Below are 20,226 nucleotides of genomic sequence, written 5' to 3'. Positions count from 1 at the left end.
AAAAGTGCATTTTGCTTAATTCCAATTCCTCAAACCCATGATTAACCACAATGCAGTTTTAGACATATAGGCCCGATTATTAAATATTTTTGGAAAGTTTTATTCTATTTCGACTTCATTTTGAATACAAACAAATTGTCACAACAGACAATAGAGAAAAAGGCATTGTGCCCCTGAAGAGAGTGGGTTGAGCGCCTTGCTCAAAGGTCCAACAACAGTGCTAAAGAGGATCTCTCCAATTCTAATGTCTTTGTTTTAAACGCTCAGTGGGAGTCAGACCTTCGACCCCGCTGTCACAAAGACAAGTCCTTTTGGACCGAGCTACTGATGCCCCCATAAATGTTTCATTATTATCATTACCGGTCCGTGTTGATTGGCTGAAAAACCTCGTATGATTTCAGAGAGGTCATTTAGGGTCCAGTTTGAATACTAATCTAAGTTGCTGAATGTGGTCCCCTTGCATGAAGGGTTAGGACACTATTTAAAAATGTAACAGGGGTGCAGTGGAAATAGAAAACAGCCACTGACTTCACAATGACCGAGTGTGTTTTTAAAACACAACTGCCGAATTCTATTAGAAAGATTGTCATTTAGGGAGTGTACTAGGATTAATATTCGTCAAAAAAAGTTGGCGACAAAAAGAACTTCATTCCATAGCGGTCGCAGTTGCCGCTTTAAGATCTTAAAGCGCCAACATTATGAGCAATTCACTTTGTTTTTATGGGTATGGTAAATGCTTTATCTGGCTTGTTAAATGGATATCAGTCCAACAGTGTCAATAAACACTGAGTGTGGTTATCTTTGAAACGCAGGCTTGTTTTGTGTTCCTCCGGTATTGGATCTTATCATATTGTGTGGTCGTATCGAACATTGCGTCCAGCGAGTGTGCAAGAATATGAGGTTGAAGAGCCTATCGTGCAGACAACAACTATGTAAAGTGTTGACAATGTGACAGAGAGAAAATGGAGTAGCGAGTAAATCGGCGCAAGCGTTGAGGATGCAGACATTTGTTACCTGCGTGTCGAGTGCGGCGCTACGCACAAATCCCATTAGTTTAGGGACGAGCGGCGGCTGATCCCGCTGTCGCCATCACCCACACATCCCTGGGAAATTGAAGCTATAATTCTCTAATCCTCACTTCACGTATCTCTTCACTCACATATTTGCTTTTCTCCACATACACCTCATTTTTTATCTTCTCTATTTTGAAATGGCAATGCTTTGTTTGACCAATGACCATGTGGTGACCATTTTTGTATTGAGTGTTTATTGCGAACTAAACTGATGATGTAATCAGAATGTGAGGTCCACAAGCTGCCATTTTTTTTTACACAGTTTGCAATGGGATTTCTGTTTTTTTGACACTTGACAATAGGCCAGATCTCAACACACCTAGATTCTATATTGTACAGAATACAGTGGAACCTCTACACAAAAATCCTTCTGTACACAATATATTCACTTTACAAATAAAAGTTCTGCCAAATTTTTGCCTTTTAATTAGAAAAAATATTCAATATATGAGCGAAAACTCACATGCTCAAAGAGATACTGGTTGAACTTGAAACTCAGCGATTCATACTCCTCCTCCTGTATCCTGCACCCCCATTGGTCAGAGCCCTTCACATTCATTGCCCTGCTCTCCTATTGGCTGTGCTGTACAGTACAGTTGGCTCGTGCAATTTTCTTAATCGGCTCGTTCAGGTTTATATTTTTGTAGTGTGTCCCAATAGTTTATCCTTTGCTCCTCAAAAATGTTGAAGAATGGTATTTGTATATAGTACTGTTCTGTAAGTCCAGTTTGAAAATAAATGAATAAATAATGCACCGGTAAATATTTGGTGGGTTCTGGCCAATAATTAGGAGAATGCTCCCTCGGCATTTTCTTCAGTTAATTTTTAAACCTTAGGCTTGAGGAATGCTAAAATGTGTATATGCCTTTAAATGAGTTCAATAATATAGCAAATCTTTCAGAAGCCACACCAAACTTTAAGACGCACCCCAAAAAGGTTTAACAGAAACTTAATTTAAAGGCTGCATCGCTGGTTGCAGGTTGTAAAATTAGATCATTACGCAGAACGATGATAAGTTTTTAGAATTTTTGTTTTCATTTAAAACCTTTCTTTCAAAATGCCTTGTTAAATTAATATCCTTAAATCGTCAAATCAAATCAATATCATGCAAAAATGTACTACGGCATTGTTAAATAATAAGAAAAACAGGAGACTACACTATTTTGTCCGTTTGAATCAAACTTTCCACGATTAATGTGGGTCACTTAGCAAACACAGCAGAGCAACTGCAGTGGAGACCCAATGAATTATTCCAGCACAGTTCTAGATGCTCTCAAGTGTGGTGTGCACGGGATGTGATACCCATATGACCTCAGTCTCGAGGTGCCTGCATATATTCGCGTTCCTAAAGTACCTTTCTGTGCCGTGCATGCCTGGTAGCAGAACGACAATTAGTAAAAATATCGGCAACTAGCAAGTCACACTGAGGGATTATTGATCTACTTCCACCACACTCTAAAATCGTTATGACAAAATTGCAGGTGGTCTAAAAACAGATCAGACTGTTACCTTAACGGGCACGTCTTTAGTTTGCAATCAGCACCAGCAGCCATGCTTAACATTTGCTGCTTTGTTTTGCTTAGTCGTGGGATGGCAGCATGTGTTCATTTGAGGATAATGTGCTTGAGTCATGCTTTTGAAGTGTTTATTTTCTGGTGGGTTGTGGACTGCTGGATGTACCTGGTAACAATTGTTACATGCAAAAGACACCAGTTTTGCTCCATTTTTGTGTGCTTTTATGGCTTGGCATTAGCAAGACCATACAGCAAACCATCTTCCTGTTTGCATTTTGACTAAGAGTCATGTTACTTCAACTGGCCTGCCACGCTTGGAAATAAAATATTTTTAACACAATTAATCACAAAGATCTTTGCCAAATATTATTAGTTGATTCAAATTAAAAGAGCTGAACTAAAGGGATAAAATCTTTCTGTCTACCCCTTTCTGAGAAATAATTGCAAGCTATAGCATATGCTAGTCCTAGAAAACAGGGATGTCATTTATTTATGGAATCTATTAGTATTGTAGCACATAGTTTGAAACCATCCATTTGGTTTTATATGGAAAATAGTGTATAAAGATAGTACATGAGTAATTGAGTAAAATGTTCTGCCAAATAGATTTTGTTTGTTGTCCAGACTGCTGCTGAAAGTCAAATGATCAATTCACAAAATAAATTGTAGCTTATTGTGGGCCGTCAGCCATGTTTTTTGTTTACTTTTCACTGGGACATTTTAAGGTCGGAGCTTGAAAGTTGCCAATGATTCTTGTCAACCAGTATAATTTGTCCAAAAATTTTTCATACAAATACATTTGTGATTTTCACGTTTTTGAGATATACAAATACTGTATATTCACAGTTTTCCTTTTTTTTCGCATTCACAAATGAGATTTTTATTTTCATCTTTTTTAAGAGGATGCAGTTTTTATGTATTTTTTTTTTTCAGATCCACAAACATTGTTACTACTTTTTACTACGCTACTTTATTTCTCACAACTTTTAAATGAGAAATCTGATACGGCTTCTTCGTGTTCACTCTTCTTGTGGAAACAGGAGGAATGGTCCTTTTGGCATATAAATATCAGAGTCCCTGTGTGTGTGAATATCGTGTATGACGTTTGTCTCACAAATAAATGCGTGTAGCCGCAGATTCACCAACTCACATTCCACAGCTCACCGGCAGAATTGCATATTTACAAATGATCATGGTCATGATAAATGCATACACAACATGCACAAACGTGAACATTGTGGAAATATTAGAGAATCTGAAAAAACATTTGGAAATCGCAAATGTGAATTAAAATAAGTAGCAAATTTATTTTTGGATCTCAAAAGCACGTGAAAATCACAAATGTGTTTTTGTGTGAATAATAGTGAGCAGATCTCTCCCCATATGTAAGAGCTGTAATGCATGAAGACATGTTTTATAGCTTATCTTGGAGACTTTCAACTTTTTTACGCCCTTTTTTGATGTGCATCTCTAATTTAGCCGATTACAAAATGATTGGTTGGAGTGATACTATTGGGAAAAAAAATGGAGGGCTTCAGTACCCAAATGATTTGATTTTTCTTTGTCTGATACACATTTGAAATCTGCTTTAAATCTATACTGTGTTCTCCTTTTGTCAGCTCAAATCTCACTTTGTAAGCATGGTAGCATCTCCTCAAAGTCAAAATGTGATATACTCATACCTTACCCAAAAACTGCAGAAGCCAAAAATGATTAATGTTAAACCAAAGGTAGACTGTGATATGCTAAAATTGAAGCAATATTGAGATCAATCAATTCTAATGCTGCAATCATAATGTAATCCTACTGAGAAAAACCTTCTACATTTTGAAGTATTGAAGGTAACCTCATTAGGATTTTAATTTCTTCAGGTTTCATCATCAAATTATTCATTATATATGAAGTGTAAGTCCAAACGAACTGTTAAATCTACTGTATGGTGGCTCCACTTCCCAGCTCCACCAATGGTGAGGCTGTCCGTCAACGACACGGTGGTGGCGGATCCCGGGCAGGATGTGGTCATCACCTGCGAAGTGACCGCAGGTTTCCCGCCGCCTACTGTGATTTGGTCACGCTACCCAGGACCCCTTCCTCTCAACGCCAAGGTTCGCGGCTCTCAGCTGATTCTGAGGGCCGTCACGCCCGCAGACGCGGGCTTCTACAACTGCACGGCTGTCAACAATGTGGGCAACCCGGCTCGTAAGAACATCAATGTCGTTGTCAGAAGTAAGTACTATTTTTTCAAATCATTTAAGGGGGGCATTTGTATGTAGGACCTCAGAGTAAATAGTCTTTCTTCAGAAAAGAAGATTTACTATTAAACGAGGTGGAGTGGTGCCTCGAGGTACTTGTGGGTTTGTCAAGACATAAGCCATTTTCGTCCAATTATTTTGGTTTGACTTGGAGATTTAGGCACTGTTGAGAGGCCATGAACTCATCTTAAATCATTTCGCAAGAGGCAGCAGTTTGGCATATAGTAAACTGGACCTCAATAAAGAGGGGCCAAACCGCATCAGACATAAACACAAAATAAAGACTAAGTACGACTAAGTACATCTGACAGTATGCATGCAAATCAACCACTTAACTTTGCTTTAAGGACAGTTATCTTAATGTTTATACATAATGGCAGCATGGTTCGATTCCGTTTCTGGCCTTCCTGTGTGGAGTTTGCACGTTCTCCCCATGCCTGTGTGGGTTTTCTCCACATTCCTTAACAACATGAATGCTAGTTTTAGTGGACACTCCAAATTGTCCTTGGGTTTAATTGTGAGTGTGAGTGGTGGTTTGTCTCTGTGTGCTCTGCGATTGGCTGGCAACCAGTTCAGGGCTTATGTATCCCGCCTACTGCCTGAAGATGGCTGGGATAGGCTACGGTACACCTGCGACTCTAGTGAAGATAAGTGGCTAAGAAAATGTTCTGGTTTTAATGCATTTTTTTATAAAGTCCATTTTTGTGTGTAAACTTTCCCTCTTTAACTCATTCAACGGCGTATTCATACGACTTTACAGAGTCCAGACATTCAATCCTAGGTACAATTTTATGTAGTTTTTTTTTTGTTTTGTTTTGTTTTTTTTAAATATTAAGGAATATTAATGAAGGAGTGATTTTAATGCATTGGCATTGAATTAGTTCAAAAACACATGATTTGTTGTGCTTGTTTTCTGCCAAGGCTGCAACAGCTTATTGACTCATCAGTTGGTGCCACTTGCCTCCAAATTTAGAAGTGCATGGCTCTTGAACATGAAACAAAATCAAACAAAGAATGCTGTTTTATACTTCATTTTAGTTTAATAATTGAACTACTACTCTATTCTCTTAACACTGTAACTATACCAAAATAGTATTGTCTTATTTCATATTTTGACTTTAATCATAAAACATTACATTTGACTCTTGTAATTGTACTTTTTTTTTTACACTGGTTATGCATAGATGCAGTTGTCCTACTAGTTATTCTAGTTACTGTACCATCAACAGGACTGAGAAGCTTTTAAAAGAAGCAAATGGCTACATCAGCATCCTGGAGCAGTTGTGTTTTAGTTTACGTATACTGTGTTTTTGTTCCAATTTAAGTGCATGTTTGTGAAACATTTTAACGGCATAAAATATGTATTAAAAAGAAGTACTCCTTATTGAAATTCTCTAAAGCAACGCCCTTAAACACTGTTGGCATCTTTTTAATGCAAGCAGTGGACAGTTGATGGACAGTTGATCCCTCATTATGGAAAAGTGGCGAGAATCATGTCAGAATGGGAGGGTAAAGTATTCCTCTTTAGTCCAAATCTCCACGACCGTTGATACGGAAGCTTTGCATTGCTTGGCCCCTGCAGCTATTTTTAGTCCTTTTAATCATCTCTATTCACTCCAATTAGTTGTAGCGGACTGGAAGCAATTAGTGAGAGTCTCGCCTGTTAGCTAACAGCGTAGACAATGTACGCTGGATAGCTTTCTCCTGTAAACCTAATGGGCCTGAACGCATCATTGCGCCAACACAGGTGACAAGGCAGCAAATGAGACACATACACATTTAGCGTGTGTGTGCATGAGCGTGAACTGAGTAAGAAAGAGTGAATTAGTAGACACACACACATGCAGTAAATTGAGCATTTGTGCATAATAGACAGGCGGCTTTGTTTCCGGACAGCAATGCATGTTAAACATATGGTGAGTGCCTCACACATGACTTTACCTGGCATGTCTAGCAGGCTTTAAAAGATGATGAAATCAAACTGACCTAAACTCTTTGCTGCTTTCTATTCCTTTTACTGTTTTGTATTCAGCGTCAAAATCGTCTGGGGAAAAGGTAGCTTTTGAACGTGAAAATTAGATGTGACACTGAGAGAGTTACTCTTTGTCCTTGATTTTGTTCCTCTCTCGTAGCGACTTTGTTTTATTCTGTGCGAGGCTCCTTTTATGTCACATGTTTTCCTTCTTCCTCTCCCGCGCTTTCTTCTGTAATATTCTTTTCTCTTCTCTTTTTGCCGCTTTGAGTCATTTTGCATCATCCGAATGCCTCAAACCATTTGTCCCACATTCCTCTCAAGCCTTTTATTTTCACACTCGATTTCTTTTATAAAATTTAAACGCGCACTTGGTTATTTATTTTTCAAATCAAGTCATTGTTAATCTGTCAGTCATTACTTTGTGTTAACAGCTTTTTGAAATAGCAAAATGGATTATTTCAACCCCTGAGCCACATATTTATATATTTTTTTTTAGAAATATTTTTTTCAAAACAGTAATACTTTCCATTTACGAGTATTTTTCATTATTTTATGTTTTACTTTATATGTTTTATATGGTTATCCATCCACCATCCATTTATTTGCTGGAGCCTCTCATTCTAACAAGGGTCGCAGGCTTGCGTGCATATCTCAGCTGACTTCGGCTGGTAAATGGGGGACACCCTCAAGTGGTTGCCAGCCAATTGCAGGGCACACATAGACGAAAAATCAAGCACCCACCTAAGGACAATTATTATGTCCAATAAACCTGCCATGCATATTTTTCGGAATGTGGGAGGAAGCCGGCGTGCCTGGAGAGGATCCACACGGGCTCGGGGAGAACATGTAAACTCCACGCAGTGCCACCAAGCTGCCCCATGTTTTAACCATTTCTGAATATACTGCATATTCTAAAAGTCGTGGCTACATTTTTATATGTACAAGTTTTCTTTGTATAAGTTAACCAGCCCTCCCCTGTTGCTGACCCAGCTATGAGCAACCTGACCTTCCAGATTACGCCGGACTCCAACAAGGATAGCGAGACCATCCAGATGGGTCGAGACCTCAAGCTGTCGTGTCATGTCGATGCCAACCCTCAGGACAAGGTCAACTACACCTGGTATAAGAATGGCGCCTTGGTCTTCAACACGGACAGTCTGATCCTGCTGCGCAGCGACCCCGACATGGCGCCTGGCACCAGCAGCTTGGAGATTGTGGACATGAAATTCCGAGATTTGGCAACCTATAGCTGTGTGGCAAACTTCCCAGGCAGCAGCGTGCCCGAGCTTCGAGTGGATGTCAACATCTCCCAGAACAGTGGTAAGATTGATCTCTTTTACTTTTTATATACTGTATGTATATATATATATATATATATATATATATATATATATATATATATATATATATATATATATATATATATATATATACACTTCGGATCCCTCGCACGCTCACGAAAAGAATATCAGCTGCATGTGAAAAAGCTACCATATTAATTAGCCATGTGGGCGTTGTTTATATGGAGTGAATACAGTCGCAATAAATTACTATACTAAGTAGTATGTGGCAAGTGCGCTCTGAAGTGAATTTTTTTATATTGGTGAGATTTTTACCCGAGCACTGCAGATTAGTGCTGTAGTGTAGCATGTACCCTAGTGGCAGCTGTCTGGCAACATGGCTGTTAATAAAGGAAGTAAGACAATGCTTAAAAAAAAAAAAAGAAAAATGATGTCATGTATGAAATGAACGTCATTTGGACAACTTTATTTTGAAGAATTGTCATGACAATGATCTAGTTGTCATCTACTTGATCATTATCTCATAGCGTAAAACGTGCGCATGTGTGTGTGTATATCTGTGTGTTTCTTTTGGGCCTTTTCTTGTACCATTTTACTACAATTAATGAAGTATCTACTTTACTCCTTCTATAATTAGGCACAGTTAGCGCTCCACGCTGAGCGACCATTGCTTTTCACGGTTCCCATGTTGCATTTAAGCGGTCTGATTGTTCAATAAAATTGGCCTTGTTAACGTCAGTTTCTTTTGTACCTTTTTATTTGCCATCTGTCTCTATTTCAAGTTTAACTGTCAGACACCATCTGTGTCTTTTATATCAATGCTCAACTCTCGTACATCCTAACCATTGTACATGCCTTGCATTGCAAGTCTTAAGCCGCTCTAATGCGGTTTTTATTGATGTAGGTTTAATATTTTGCATCTTTCACCCTCCTAGTTTCGCCTCCAATACTGGCGGTCCCGCCAGGAGGTCAGACGGTTATTGCACGAGAAGGCGGGACAGCTGAGCTCGTCTGCCTAGTGATGGATGGCAAACCCCGTCCACCGATCCTATGGTCCCGCACAGAAAAAGACCTGCTGATGCCATCTGGGAAAGCTGTGGTGGAAACGCCCGATGGCCGCCTCAGGCTGAAGAACGTAAGCCGCGACATGATGGGGGCTTACCGCTGCCAGACTGCACCTTACAACGGTCTCAACATCAAACGGCGAGAAGCGCAGGTCCTGCTCAATGTGCAATGTGAGTGTTAAAGTGAAGATTTTCACCTCAAGAATCCACTTTTTAGCTCCTTGACAGGAGTACTCGTACCACCTTGGGCCTCTTTGACTTGTTCAGCCCAGGGCAGGTTTTGGTCCATGATAAAGAAAAGTGAACATAAAATCAGGAAACCAAATGTGCTTATGTGTTTGTTTATTTTTTACATCATTCCAGACTAGGCTACTAAAGTACAATTGTAAACACGGCCATAGACTCCCCAGGTACTGACTTATATCAAGTAATGGTCGGTATCAAATATATTCCCAAATATTTTTGACACCTGTTTGAATTAACACTCAGAAGTGTCTGGGATTCATGCTCCTTTGGCCTTTATCATCTCCTCCCTTCAACGTGTTTAATAGCCCTTTAATTATTTAAATCAGCTAGATCCTCGAGGTTCTGTGACTGAAGAAGTCGAGAGCATCGTTAAATGTACCCTGTATAAAAAGAAAGATCAAATTATGTTATTGTATCTGAGGTACCCAAAGGCCAAGATATAGCGTATATGATATACCCTGAGCAGAATGTAGCCGTTTAAATTACCGGATTTCATTGTGCTCCTTTCCTCCACAAGGATTTACGGGGCTTGCTAATGCAAGCCGGGCGGAAGGGCAACACTGTGTGAGCCCTGCTGTCCACACTGGCCAAGTCTGATTAATGGACCAGGTGGCCACCGCACTCTTGGTGCAGAGAGAAACACCGAGCTTAGAAACACGGCAAGAGCGTGTGGATGAAAAGCAGGTTTAAGAGTGCGCCTGAAATGGAAAAGTGGCATTAGCGAAGGTAGGGAGATGGATGGTGAGGCTCTATGAAAAAAATAAAAGTGATATTGTCAGGTTACGGCAATGAAAAACACACTAAGTAAGAAGGGTGGATAACACTATAACAACTCAGGAACGTGTTGAAAAACAGATCTGTCTCCATTTCACACGTCTTCAATTTGTGCCTCGTTATACTGGATTTTTTTGTTTGTCCATTTAGCACTGTTAATCAATGTGAGCAAAAGATGCCATCCATTATTTTTTTATGGCAGGCGCAATTAAGTAGCTACGCAGGCTCGGCACACTTTGACCTCCACTCTTTTTTCTTTGTATGCTATTCTTCTTTCCATCCCACCTGAGTGTTCTTCCTCATTGCCATTTTCATCATCATCAATCAGCTAACGGAGGGACGACCCGCTACCTTGTCTGTCTGTTTGTCTACTGTTCTGTCTGTCTACTGTGGTAATTCTGTCCCTACATCTTTTCGCTCATATTCAATCATCGACTTCCCTCACTTTCGCACTTTTAGCGCCATTCGTCTTCCTCATTGTTGCTTTCTCCCTACCTGTCATTTCACGTCCACACTGCGTCCACACACCACCTCCTTCTATAAATTGATTTTTACTTTGTTTGCTGTAAACGTTAGGCTTGGTCAATGTTGCTTTCTCTGGGACAAACCTATTTGCATTTAATGAAACTTTTGTTTACCTTCCGAGTGCTCTGGTGATGAGACGAAACATTGTGGTGGGCCCTCAAATCAAATGAAATAACTAAGAACGTTTGAAAAATCGAAGTGTCACTGACTTTTCGTCTGTAATACATTTTGCTCTTGACATGAGGCTAATGTCTAAACAAGTGTTTTATGGATTAATACTGTACTTGAAAGTAATAGTAATTAACCTCAGCAACAGACTAATATTTTAGCCTGTAAAGTACAGTGGACACTGACTAAGTAGCTGAAGTAGCTGTTAAGTGAGGAGCAGAGTTTGGACCCTGAAGAAGACGTGGAAATGAAAATGCAGAAAGTCTTGATGCACAGAAATTCACCATAACCACAGCAAGCATCGAAAACTAGATTTGGAAAGTGGGCTGCCTTTAAATGAGTTTGAGTTGTATATCTTTAATAAAAGACTCGGGAAAACTAGACTTGGAAAACTAGACTCAGAAACTAGACTAATAAAAGGAAAGCACCTTGACATGACTGCTTGAGAGCTTGATGTTCTAGACATGTGCCACTGAGAACCTAGAGTTTAATCACTAAAGATAATGGACACTGACTGATAGGTTCTTAAGTTAACACAATAAAATAATAAACACGTAACTGTTAAGCAAGTTTGGACCCCCAAGCTGAAAGGACACGGACGTGGATAAGTAGAAAGTCTTTATCCACAGAAATCCAACATAGTGAAATATCTATAAATATCTATATAATTTTGTTTTTGTTATGTTCTTGGGTCAATTGTTGAAGGGATTTTTCTGCTGATGCTACTTGGATGTTTTACCGTATTTATCGTTTTGTATATGGGCTTCAGCAATTACTGTCTAAAACTAAAAAACAATCACAACTACATGGTATCTGATACATCAACATGAAAATCAGTCATCACCAGTCACAACAGTAAATACAGGACCCTATATGACATAGGTGATAAATTCTTAATAAAGACATGGGTGACAAGTACATGATCACTGGAACTGATATCACAACAGTAACACATACCATAGTGCAATGTAAGAATGTATCGTCTAAATCACAGGAATAAAAGCAAAAACCCAATCCCTTGTTACTAACTAAAAATGCATCACACAACATTGTTCATGCGTCTTACTTGTTCCTTTTCACTGTTTACTTGCTCTCTGTGCCCTTGACACATGTAGCAAAAGTCACACATAAATATGCATACTGTACTTGCCTATCAACTGCACTAGGCTATGTGACCATGCAGTAATCAGTCCACTGCAGTAAACAATGACTCAGACAGTCATCAGCGCCGTCACTTACTACACTTTCTACTATATTATGTACATGTTGGTCCATTTGAACAGGTTACCGTTATAAACTATCCAACAATAATGAGTACTCTTGTATTTGAAAGGTTTCCCCGGTCTTTGCATCTCTCTTCTACCCATCCGCTCATTGATTTCACCATCCCTGTCTGTGTATATTATCTAGATTAAACCATAATTACACCTGCATTTGATAAACGTGACTCATAATGTTCACCGCACTGTCTCGCCTCAGGGACCCCGAACACACGATCTCATTGCCGTTAGTAAGGCAATATGCCATTAGCAGCATGTCTATTATGCACATGATTAGCTGGGGGGGTGATCTAGCTGCCTGGTGATTTGTGGTGGACTAATATGCCCGTGTTGTGTCTTCACTCTCCTTGGGGCAACAGCAGCTAGTCAGTCATTATAAAGGCTGCAGGTAGGTTAATTGTGGCGGCTGAGCAAAGGTTTGCCATTCTTGGAACTACTGAATCTCTGTGTAAATAGGAGCTATTCATGTATTCTGATTAGGTTAGGGTTACCAGGTTTTCTAAAGCTTAATCTCTAATCAATCTGGTGGCCGATGGTTGTGTAAATGCTTTAGCTAATATTATTAAAAAAAAAAAAAGTATTGGACTAGTTCTAGTTCAACGGCCCTAAACAAGTCAGTGCACTGCCCCCATGATCCAAACTTGTAACTTGGTCTTGGTGTGCTGATTCACTTCGGGCACTCCGGCTTTTTCCCACATCGCAAAAATATGCATGTCAGGTGTATTGAACACTCTAAATTGTCCTTAGGTGTGATTGGTGTGAGGATAAGCGGGTTTAGAAAATGAATGGATAGATGGATGAATGATTGTGCCAATATAGTAGTAAAATTTGTATTTCATGCCTCTTCTACTTGAGTTGACGTGTGCCTATTATGATTTTGGTTTGTCAGATAAATTAAATGTGTCCACGCAACCTCTGAAATGTGCTCATGGGGTAGTCATTTCTGTTTGGTTCAATTAATTGAATTAAATGTATTATTATTGATAATAATTAATATCTCTATTGTTTAAGATGTACTACTGAGTGAGTGGTCAATGAACACACTTCAAGGCAACAACATGACGTAGTTCAGTATTCGCTTTCTTTTGCTTCATGTAGTTATAAATCAAATGTTATCAAATAGTTATCAAATCAAATGCAAGCAATTTTCCCCCCAAAACTCAGTTTCAATAACCATTTTGACGGGTTATTGCGGTGTTAAAAGTCAAGGTTTTATAAACCTTTATTACTGTCTATCACCGGTAATGAGCTCTTTTCTTTTTTTGCTTAATCTAACAAAAGGGGCGTTCCAATGGAGTATAATATGATTGCTTTTTGGATGCTTGCTAAGGTGACTCAACAAGCTGCCGCTTTGAAAATAATTGGATGGCAATCACAGTTGTTTTTTTTTACCTTCTTGACATACACACTGGATAAGGGGGATATATTTTTCTTAACTCCTTTGAAGGTTTTTTTTTTTGAGAAAAACACAAATGTATGCTCAAGTTAGTCTCTAACTTGATTTCTGTAGTTTTAGGTGTTACAGGTGATTACATTCAAAGTTAGTTTGAAAAGCTATTATTATTTTGGAGGATTTTTACCAAGTATAGTATGCCTCCCAATGGACATTCATGGAAGTGCGCTGCGGTGTCTAAAAGATAGCTTACCTAATGACAGGGCACTAAGAACAATTAAAAAACAAGAAGTATGTTCATCTATTATTTGTTACACATTCAATAACGTACCAAATATTCGATCCTTTGTTTAAAAAAAGTGTTGAATGAAAAAAAATAGAGCTGTCATTTTAGTACCGTGATATTTTTTATCACGGTTATCATACAATCAGAATCTGATATCGACCCATGCCTAGTTAGCGGAACATAATTCACTGTCCCATATTGGGAACAAACCTCCCAATACCTCAGCATGCTATTGTCTGATGCCATTTCCCATGATTCTTTGACACAGAAACAAGTAGTCTTAGTTCGGATGTGATGAGAACATGAAAGTAAACGGTTTCAATTCCCTTTTGATTGTTTCACCGTATGAATCGCTATGTCAATGTTGTGAAATGCACAAGGCTCAAACAATTGGCTTGCAGAAATAATAAAGGGGGTCACGACTTACCTAAAACAAAACAATGGTGCTGGCGATGTCTGTCGGACTCTCTGAACGCAAGGCTGAATATTAGGACTGTCCAGTTAAATTTGGAAGTCTCATCACCTTAATTTTAGTGGTCATCTTTCCAGTGACAGTCCAGTGTCTTCCTTTTCCTGTAAAGCTCGTCCTCATGAACTTTGCATGTGAGCTGGGACCTACCCCAGCTGACTTTGGACAAGATACGGTGTATCTCCTGCACTAATTTCTTTCCAGTGAAAGACCACATATATATAAAACCAACCATTCACTGTTATTGCGACTAAGGAAGTATTTAAATTAGTGGCTTCATTGAAGCTAACTGCAACATTTGAACCACAACTTTCAGAACGCTACACGCCAACAACTTGTCCAACATGCCACCTTTAAATGGACATATTGCACGAATTTTGTTTAATATCCTTACATGATGATTTGGTATCTGTATACCAAGAGATTGTTGACTACATTTTGAATCATAAGTTCGTGGCAAACAGGCATGAATTTCTATGTTTCAAAAACTTTATAGGCTTGCTGTCTTCACAGATGCCCCCATTCTGGACCCGGTGTATCAGGACACACGTGCAAGAAACTCTCAGATGGTGACACTCAGGTGTTTGGTCCTACGCTCCAACCCGACACGCATCACAGACATTCGCTGGTATCGCAACGGCGACTCCGTCCGCATGCCCATGCCAGACCTGAAGGAGACCCCTGAGCTGAAATTCAAACTGGAACCCACTAACAATGGATCTTATGAGTGCAGAGTCAGCAATAGCGTGGGAACATCCTCATGCAGATTTAACGTCTCGGGTAAGTTATAAAAACAAATGTGATGGGCCGATAATTCTGGAAAAAAAAAAATCACAGATCAGCAACAAATTATACACCTTCTGAATGAATCAGAAATTTGATCTACCCACATTTTCTTTCAATGGAAAATTTGGGATGCAAATGGATATTTAAAGTGCTGAAATTGCAAATGTTGAACAAAACGGTTAATTGCTGCTTTTATTTCACTGTTCAACAGCACAACCTTACAATGCAGAATTCTACTTTGATACGCCCAACCCGGTGAGGATTCTGAAAGGGAATAATTACTCTTACAACTTGCAGTGGACCCAGAAAGACCCGGAGGCCACAGATCGTATCATGGGCTACCAGATATATGTTCGAAAGGTAAAGTAAAAGACTCAGGTCTTCTTTCGCCATCAACTTTTTACATTTCCAAAACTTGCTTACCGTACGTTTTCAAGTATAAGTCAATTTCGAGTATAAGTTGAACCCTTGATTTTACTGCAGTTCGGGTGAATTTTACAAAAACTTGAGGATAAGTCGACCCTGACTTTAGTGTTAAAGTCGGACGAAAAATGAAGCGTCCAAAAAAAAAAACTGTGTTTACAATGAGAGATGCTCATGCGCCATTATCAAGTAGACTATTGTCACGACAATGCTTCCGGGAAGACTTTCAAAATAAAATATTGGAAGGCCATTTGTGTCGGAAATGACTAGCTATGATAGTTTTCGGGTTTTTTTTGTTTTTTTTAAGCAATGGCTGGCTTTCTCACAACATTTTGCTGTTTTATGTCTTGTTGCACTTCTGGCTCAAACTAAAAAAAAAACAAAAAAAAAGCCTTTTTCAGTTGTGTTTACTTAATTTATATACTGCAAAAGATAAGCTATTAATTACTGGCGCTGAGCTGTATTTGCTGCCCATATAAAGTTATTTCACAGATGGGTGGAGAAAATTGGTCTGGTCTTCGAGTTATGCGAATACAGTTGACCCCCTAATATGGGGTTTGAAACTTATAAAATTTAAAAAAAGGCTAAATTGTCCATAGAAATGAATAGCTGTTGTATGAATTTGCAATGAACTGGCCCAGTACAGAAAGTCAGTGTCCAAAGTGGTTGAATGGACCTACCTGTGTAACTGCAATACACATACAGTCACATACACAAACACACACATTTAGATTTGATTATTTTGTTAAGTCCTGGGATCCACATCTGTTTGTAGTTGAGTGTGCATGCAAAGTAACCGTAGGCCTTTAACAGCTCCAGGAGTCTGAGCGAATGTGTAGTTAATCAATTGGGGACTTGAACTGAATGAACAATAACACTGTGCACTTCTTTTTTTTTTTTTTTTTATTGTGTCACTTCAGAGGCTCACAGCTGTCATTGAGTTTTTATTCATGTGACAGCTCTTTCGATCCTGGGTCCAGCACATAACATTATGTTAAATACAAAACACAATCCTAATCAGAATAAAGTAAGTGTGTGTTATGAGAAACAGAAAGAGCAGAACTAATAGTACAATCCAATCCAAATGGCTACATGCTTTTTAATCAGAATAATATGCCATTTATTTTCTTTTTCCTTTCAACTGAGCCCTAAAGACTGTTTTTCTTCAGAGTATGTGTGTGTATATGTGCGTGCTTGAGTTTGTGAAAACCAGAATGTAGACCAAGCCAGCTTGCTTTTGTGGAGCTGAATCGTTGATTCTCCTCCTATTTTGATACTGGGATGCTGTCCAAATGAAGGAAGGTTCTACAGCGAAGAGAATTAGCTGTGTCCTTCCTTAAGATTTTGTTTTCATTGTATGCCTTGGACCTTGCTCTTTTCTTCTCGATCCCCGCGTTGTGTCCTCTGATTAGGAAAGAAATGAATGAAACACTCTCACATACATTTTTTATTCGATTTGTTGATGAGCTGAGCCTGCAGCTATTCTGGCTGTCCTCACGTATTCAAATGTGGCTTGAATACAATCAGAAGAGGGCAACGTAGTGAACAATTGTACTCAAGTAAGAGTATGATTATTTTGGAATGCTACAATGCAAGTAGAAGTAAAAAGTACTCTTCCAAACAATTAGAGAGTAAGTAAAATTAAAAAAAAAAGACTCAAAAACCAATTTAAATGTTTTTATTTTTTTAAAGTGAATCAACAAATAGGGCAGCTGGGTGGCCCAGTGAATTGCGTTTCCGCCTCACAGTTAAATGGATCCAAGTCGCTCTGGCCTTTGTGTGGAGTTTGCATGTTCTCCCCATGCCCACATGGGTTCTCTCCGGGCAATTCGGCTTCCGCCCACACTTCATGGCAGGTGTACTGGACATACTAAATTGTCTTTAGTGTGATTGAGTGCATAAATGTTGTTGTCCCCGTGTGCCCTGCAGTTGCCTGGTAACCAGTTCAGGGTGTCCCCCGCCTACTGCCCAAATTCAGCTGGGATAGACACCAGCAAGCCTTGTGAGGATAAGCGGCTCTAGAAAATGAATGGATGGATGAACACCAAATTGAGAAAATCATACAATGTTCACGGGCAAACTCAAATTTTGACGAACAATACACATTTAGTTCAGTGTGATTTATTGAGAAGATATATCCTTTGAGATTAACTATATTTTTCAAAAATATTTAGCATGAGACAAGTTCAACCACAAGAAATGCTCTGGTTAATTGCGTTCACATTCAGACAACAGCATGTTGGAAGTTGAGTTCTTGTTGGCTGAACTGTGGCCATTTTTAGGCATGTTTTTTGAACATATTTTTGTTATGTCACAGACTAAAACTAGAATTTCATTTTTGACTTTTGCCTTAAAACTCCTGTGATAAGTACTACTATATTTATCTAAAATACTATTTGACAGAATAAATGTAGTGTCCTGCTACTACACTCTGGATTTAATGTAATCTGAAGTTTGTACAATGTTATTATGTTAGCTTGAGTAGTACTGTCTCAAGATTATTTTTCACTGTACATATGTTTATGTTTGCTACAAATGAAAACGGGAGAGAAAGAAAAGTGAGTGGAATTGAAAGGGAAGAAATAAGATGGAAATGAAAGGAAAAACATTACATCTCAATGGTCCCTTCCACTATTAACTAGAGAAGGAGAACATTGAAAAGTAACACCATATCAATTTCACAAGCCATCTATTCCGGCAACACTTTCTACGGCTCATCCTCTTAACGCCTCAGCACTCCATCTTTTTAGCACATGCCCAATGATGTGGGGCTCTCGGGGGACACATTGAGATGGGAACACACAAGCGCTCATATCAGACTTTGCGGAGCAGATGTCTTTACTGTAGAATTGACTAACGTTTGTACACCCACACGCAGCTTCGCCTAGTTATGTTTATCTCAAGTGTAAATACAAGTTGTTATTAAAAAATTCCATGTATGTATGTATGTATGTATATATATATATATATATATATATATATATATATATATATATATATATATATATATATATACGTTTCTCACACTCACCTGTACGATGTCTCCTTATAGTTTGGGTCCTGGGAGCTTGGGGGCTCTGCACGTGATCTTAGCTATTCATTGTATTGCAGTCTTCTACACTGAGATGTCAGATGTTGTTTGCTTGGGATAATCACTCCCATTGCTCCCATCACTACCGGTATCACTTAGGATTGTGACATCTATCACAACTGCTGTTGCCTGATGTTTATCCACTACTACTGTATCAGACTAGTTGGCTACCACCAGCTTGTCAGTTCGGATCTAGACGTTCAACAGATCTTGCTTTGGTTGTTTGCCACAATCTTTGGAGGGCTCTCCCGTCTTGATTTTGGGACCTCCAATCCCTATTTGGTACAGATTTTTCAGTATACTTTTCCTGCTACCTGATTATGCAGCTTCATGTATGTCTTGCCTGCCAGCATCTTACACCCTGCTGTAAGGTGCTATGATGGGACTTCTTTGCAGAGCCTACAGCTGGGATCCTGTCTGATCTGGTCAACCCCCACCTCTATTGATCTTGTGTTTAGCGCTTGTTCTTGTGCTGCCTTGACTAGGGCCTCCGCACTGTCTTTCAGTCCAGTCTTTCCATCCACTGGTATGTTTACCAGCGACTCCTTCAATTTGACAGTAGTACATGCCATGCAGGGGCTTGTCTCTCCATGGCAGTCCATCTGGCTCCTTCTTCTTACTGGGCCTCTGTTGTCAATGCTAATTTTTGGTCAGTGTTCATGCTAGTCAAATGAACTTGCTTTTTGTATAATGTTAAGAATGCAACTGATAACATTCAATGATTTGTTTTTTAATATATAATCTTTTTTTAGATTCATTTTCAAAGTCTTGTGCCAGAATTTTTTTCTGTCAAGTCTATTAAAGTCTTGTAGGCCTCACAAAGGAAATCTGCCTAACTGCGATGCAGTTCAACGATAATAAGATTAATGATACAGTATTACTAGTGCTTGCATTGTTGACTCAACAAGCTGCCTTTTTCAAAATAATTAGCCGGCAATTGCTGTTCATTTTTTTTCTCAATTATGTATTTATTTCTTTTACAATAGTGACCAGCATTGAAGATAAAGACGTCCTCGTTTTAAAAATACTTTACAAGTGAAGGGCCAACATGACTTGATAAGATCATTTAAAAAACAAGAATAATGTTAATGTATTTATATCTTTATTTAACATGGCACATGTTTTCTTCATGTATGGACTATTAATGATTTTGTTTAAAAAATAGTTTGTGTTCAATGGAAAAAATACAGCTGTTATTTTAATATCGCTATACCATGACATTGTGATATTTTTTTTTCACGGTTATCACTTCGATAGAATTTAATATCAGACCATCCCTAGTCTGAACACAAGAAATCCTATTCTTTTAAGCTGCTATGAAGACAATACCGTTTGAGTCAATCAGGGAACTTATAGTTCAGAAAAAAATACTTTTGATGGACTGTTTGCGATGGGTAAAATGCCCGGAATTGTGCTATTTATTAAACATCCGCATTTAACTGAAATTTTCTTTAAGTCAGTTTTCAACCTCGATTTTTTTCTTTCAAAGCTCCATCTTCTGAAATTGTCAACACATGCAGTTGGTCCACACCTATTATCATATATATGAGAAATTTGCAGGGAAATCAAAGAAAAAAAATATCATGATGAATTAAAGGTTTACATT

At 38.7% G+C, this 20,226-nt stretch overlaps 1 protein-coding gene across 3 annotated transcripts in view; it reads left to right on the top strand.

Moving 5' to 3' along the window:
- The window catches only part of mdga1 (MAM domain containing glycosylphosphatidylinositol anchor 1), a 172,448-nt gene that overhangs the window by 116,276 nt on the left and 35,946 nt on the right, over positions 1–20,226 (top strand). For all 3 annotated transcript variants that reach the window (XM_088413726.1, XM_088413727.1, XM_088413725.1), the window contains 5 exons: positions 4,544–4,813; positions 7,805–8,134; positions 9,051–9,350; positions 14,834–15,100; positions 15,318–15,466. In XM_088413726.1, the coding sequence (XP_088269852.1) occupies positions 4,544–4,813; positions 7,805–8,134; positions 9,051–9,350; positions 14,834–15,100; positions 15,318–15,466 (1,316 nt within the window). The remainder of the gene's footprint in view (positions 1–4,543; positions 4,814–7,804; positions 8,135–9,050; positions 9,351–14,833; positions 15,101–15,317; positions 15,467–20,226) is intronic.

This window comes from Hippichthys cyanospilos, chromosome 4, assembly GCF_059441005.1.
Source record: "Hippichthys cyanospilos isolate Australia breed blue-spotted pipefish chromosome 4, RoL_Hcya_1.0, whole genome shotgun sequence".
NCBI classification, from domain to species: Eukaryota; Metazoa; Chordata; class Actinopteri; order Syngnathiformes; family Syngnathidae; genus Hippichthys; species Hippichthys cyanospilos.
The sequence above is the reverse complement of the archived record's forward strand: the minus strand, read 5'-3'. Positions and strand labels throughout refer to the sequence as shown.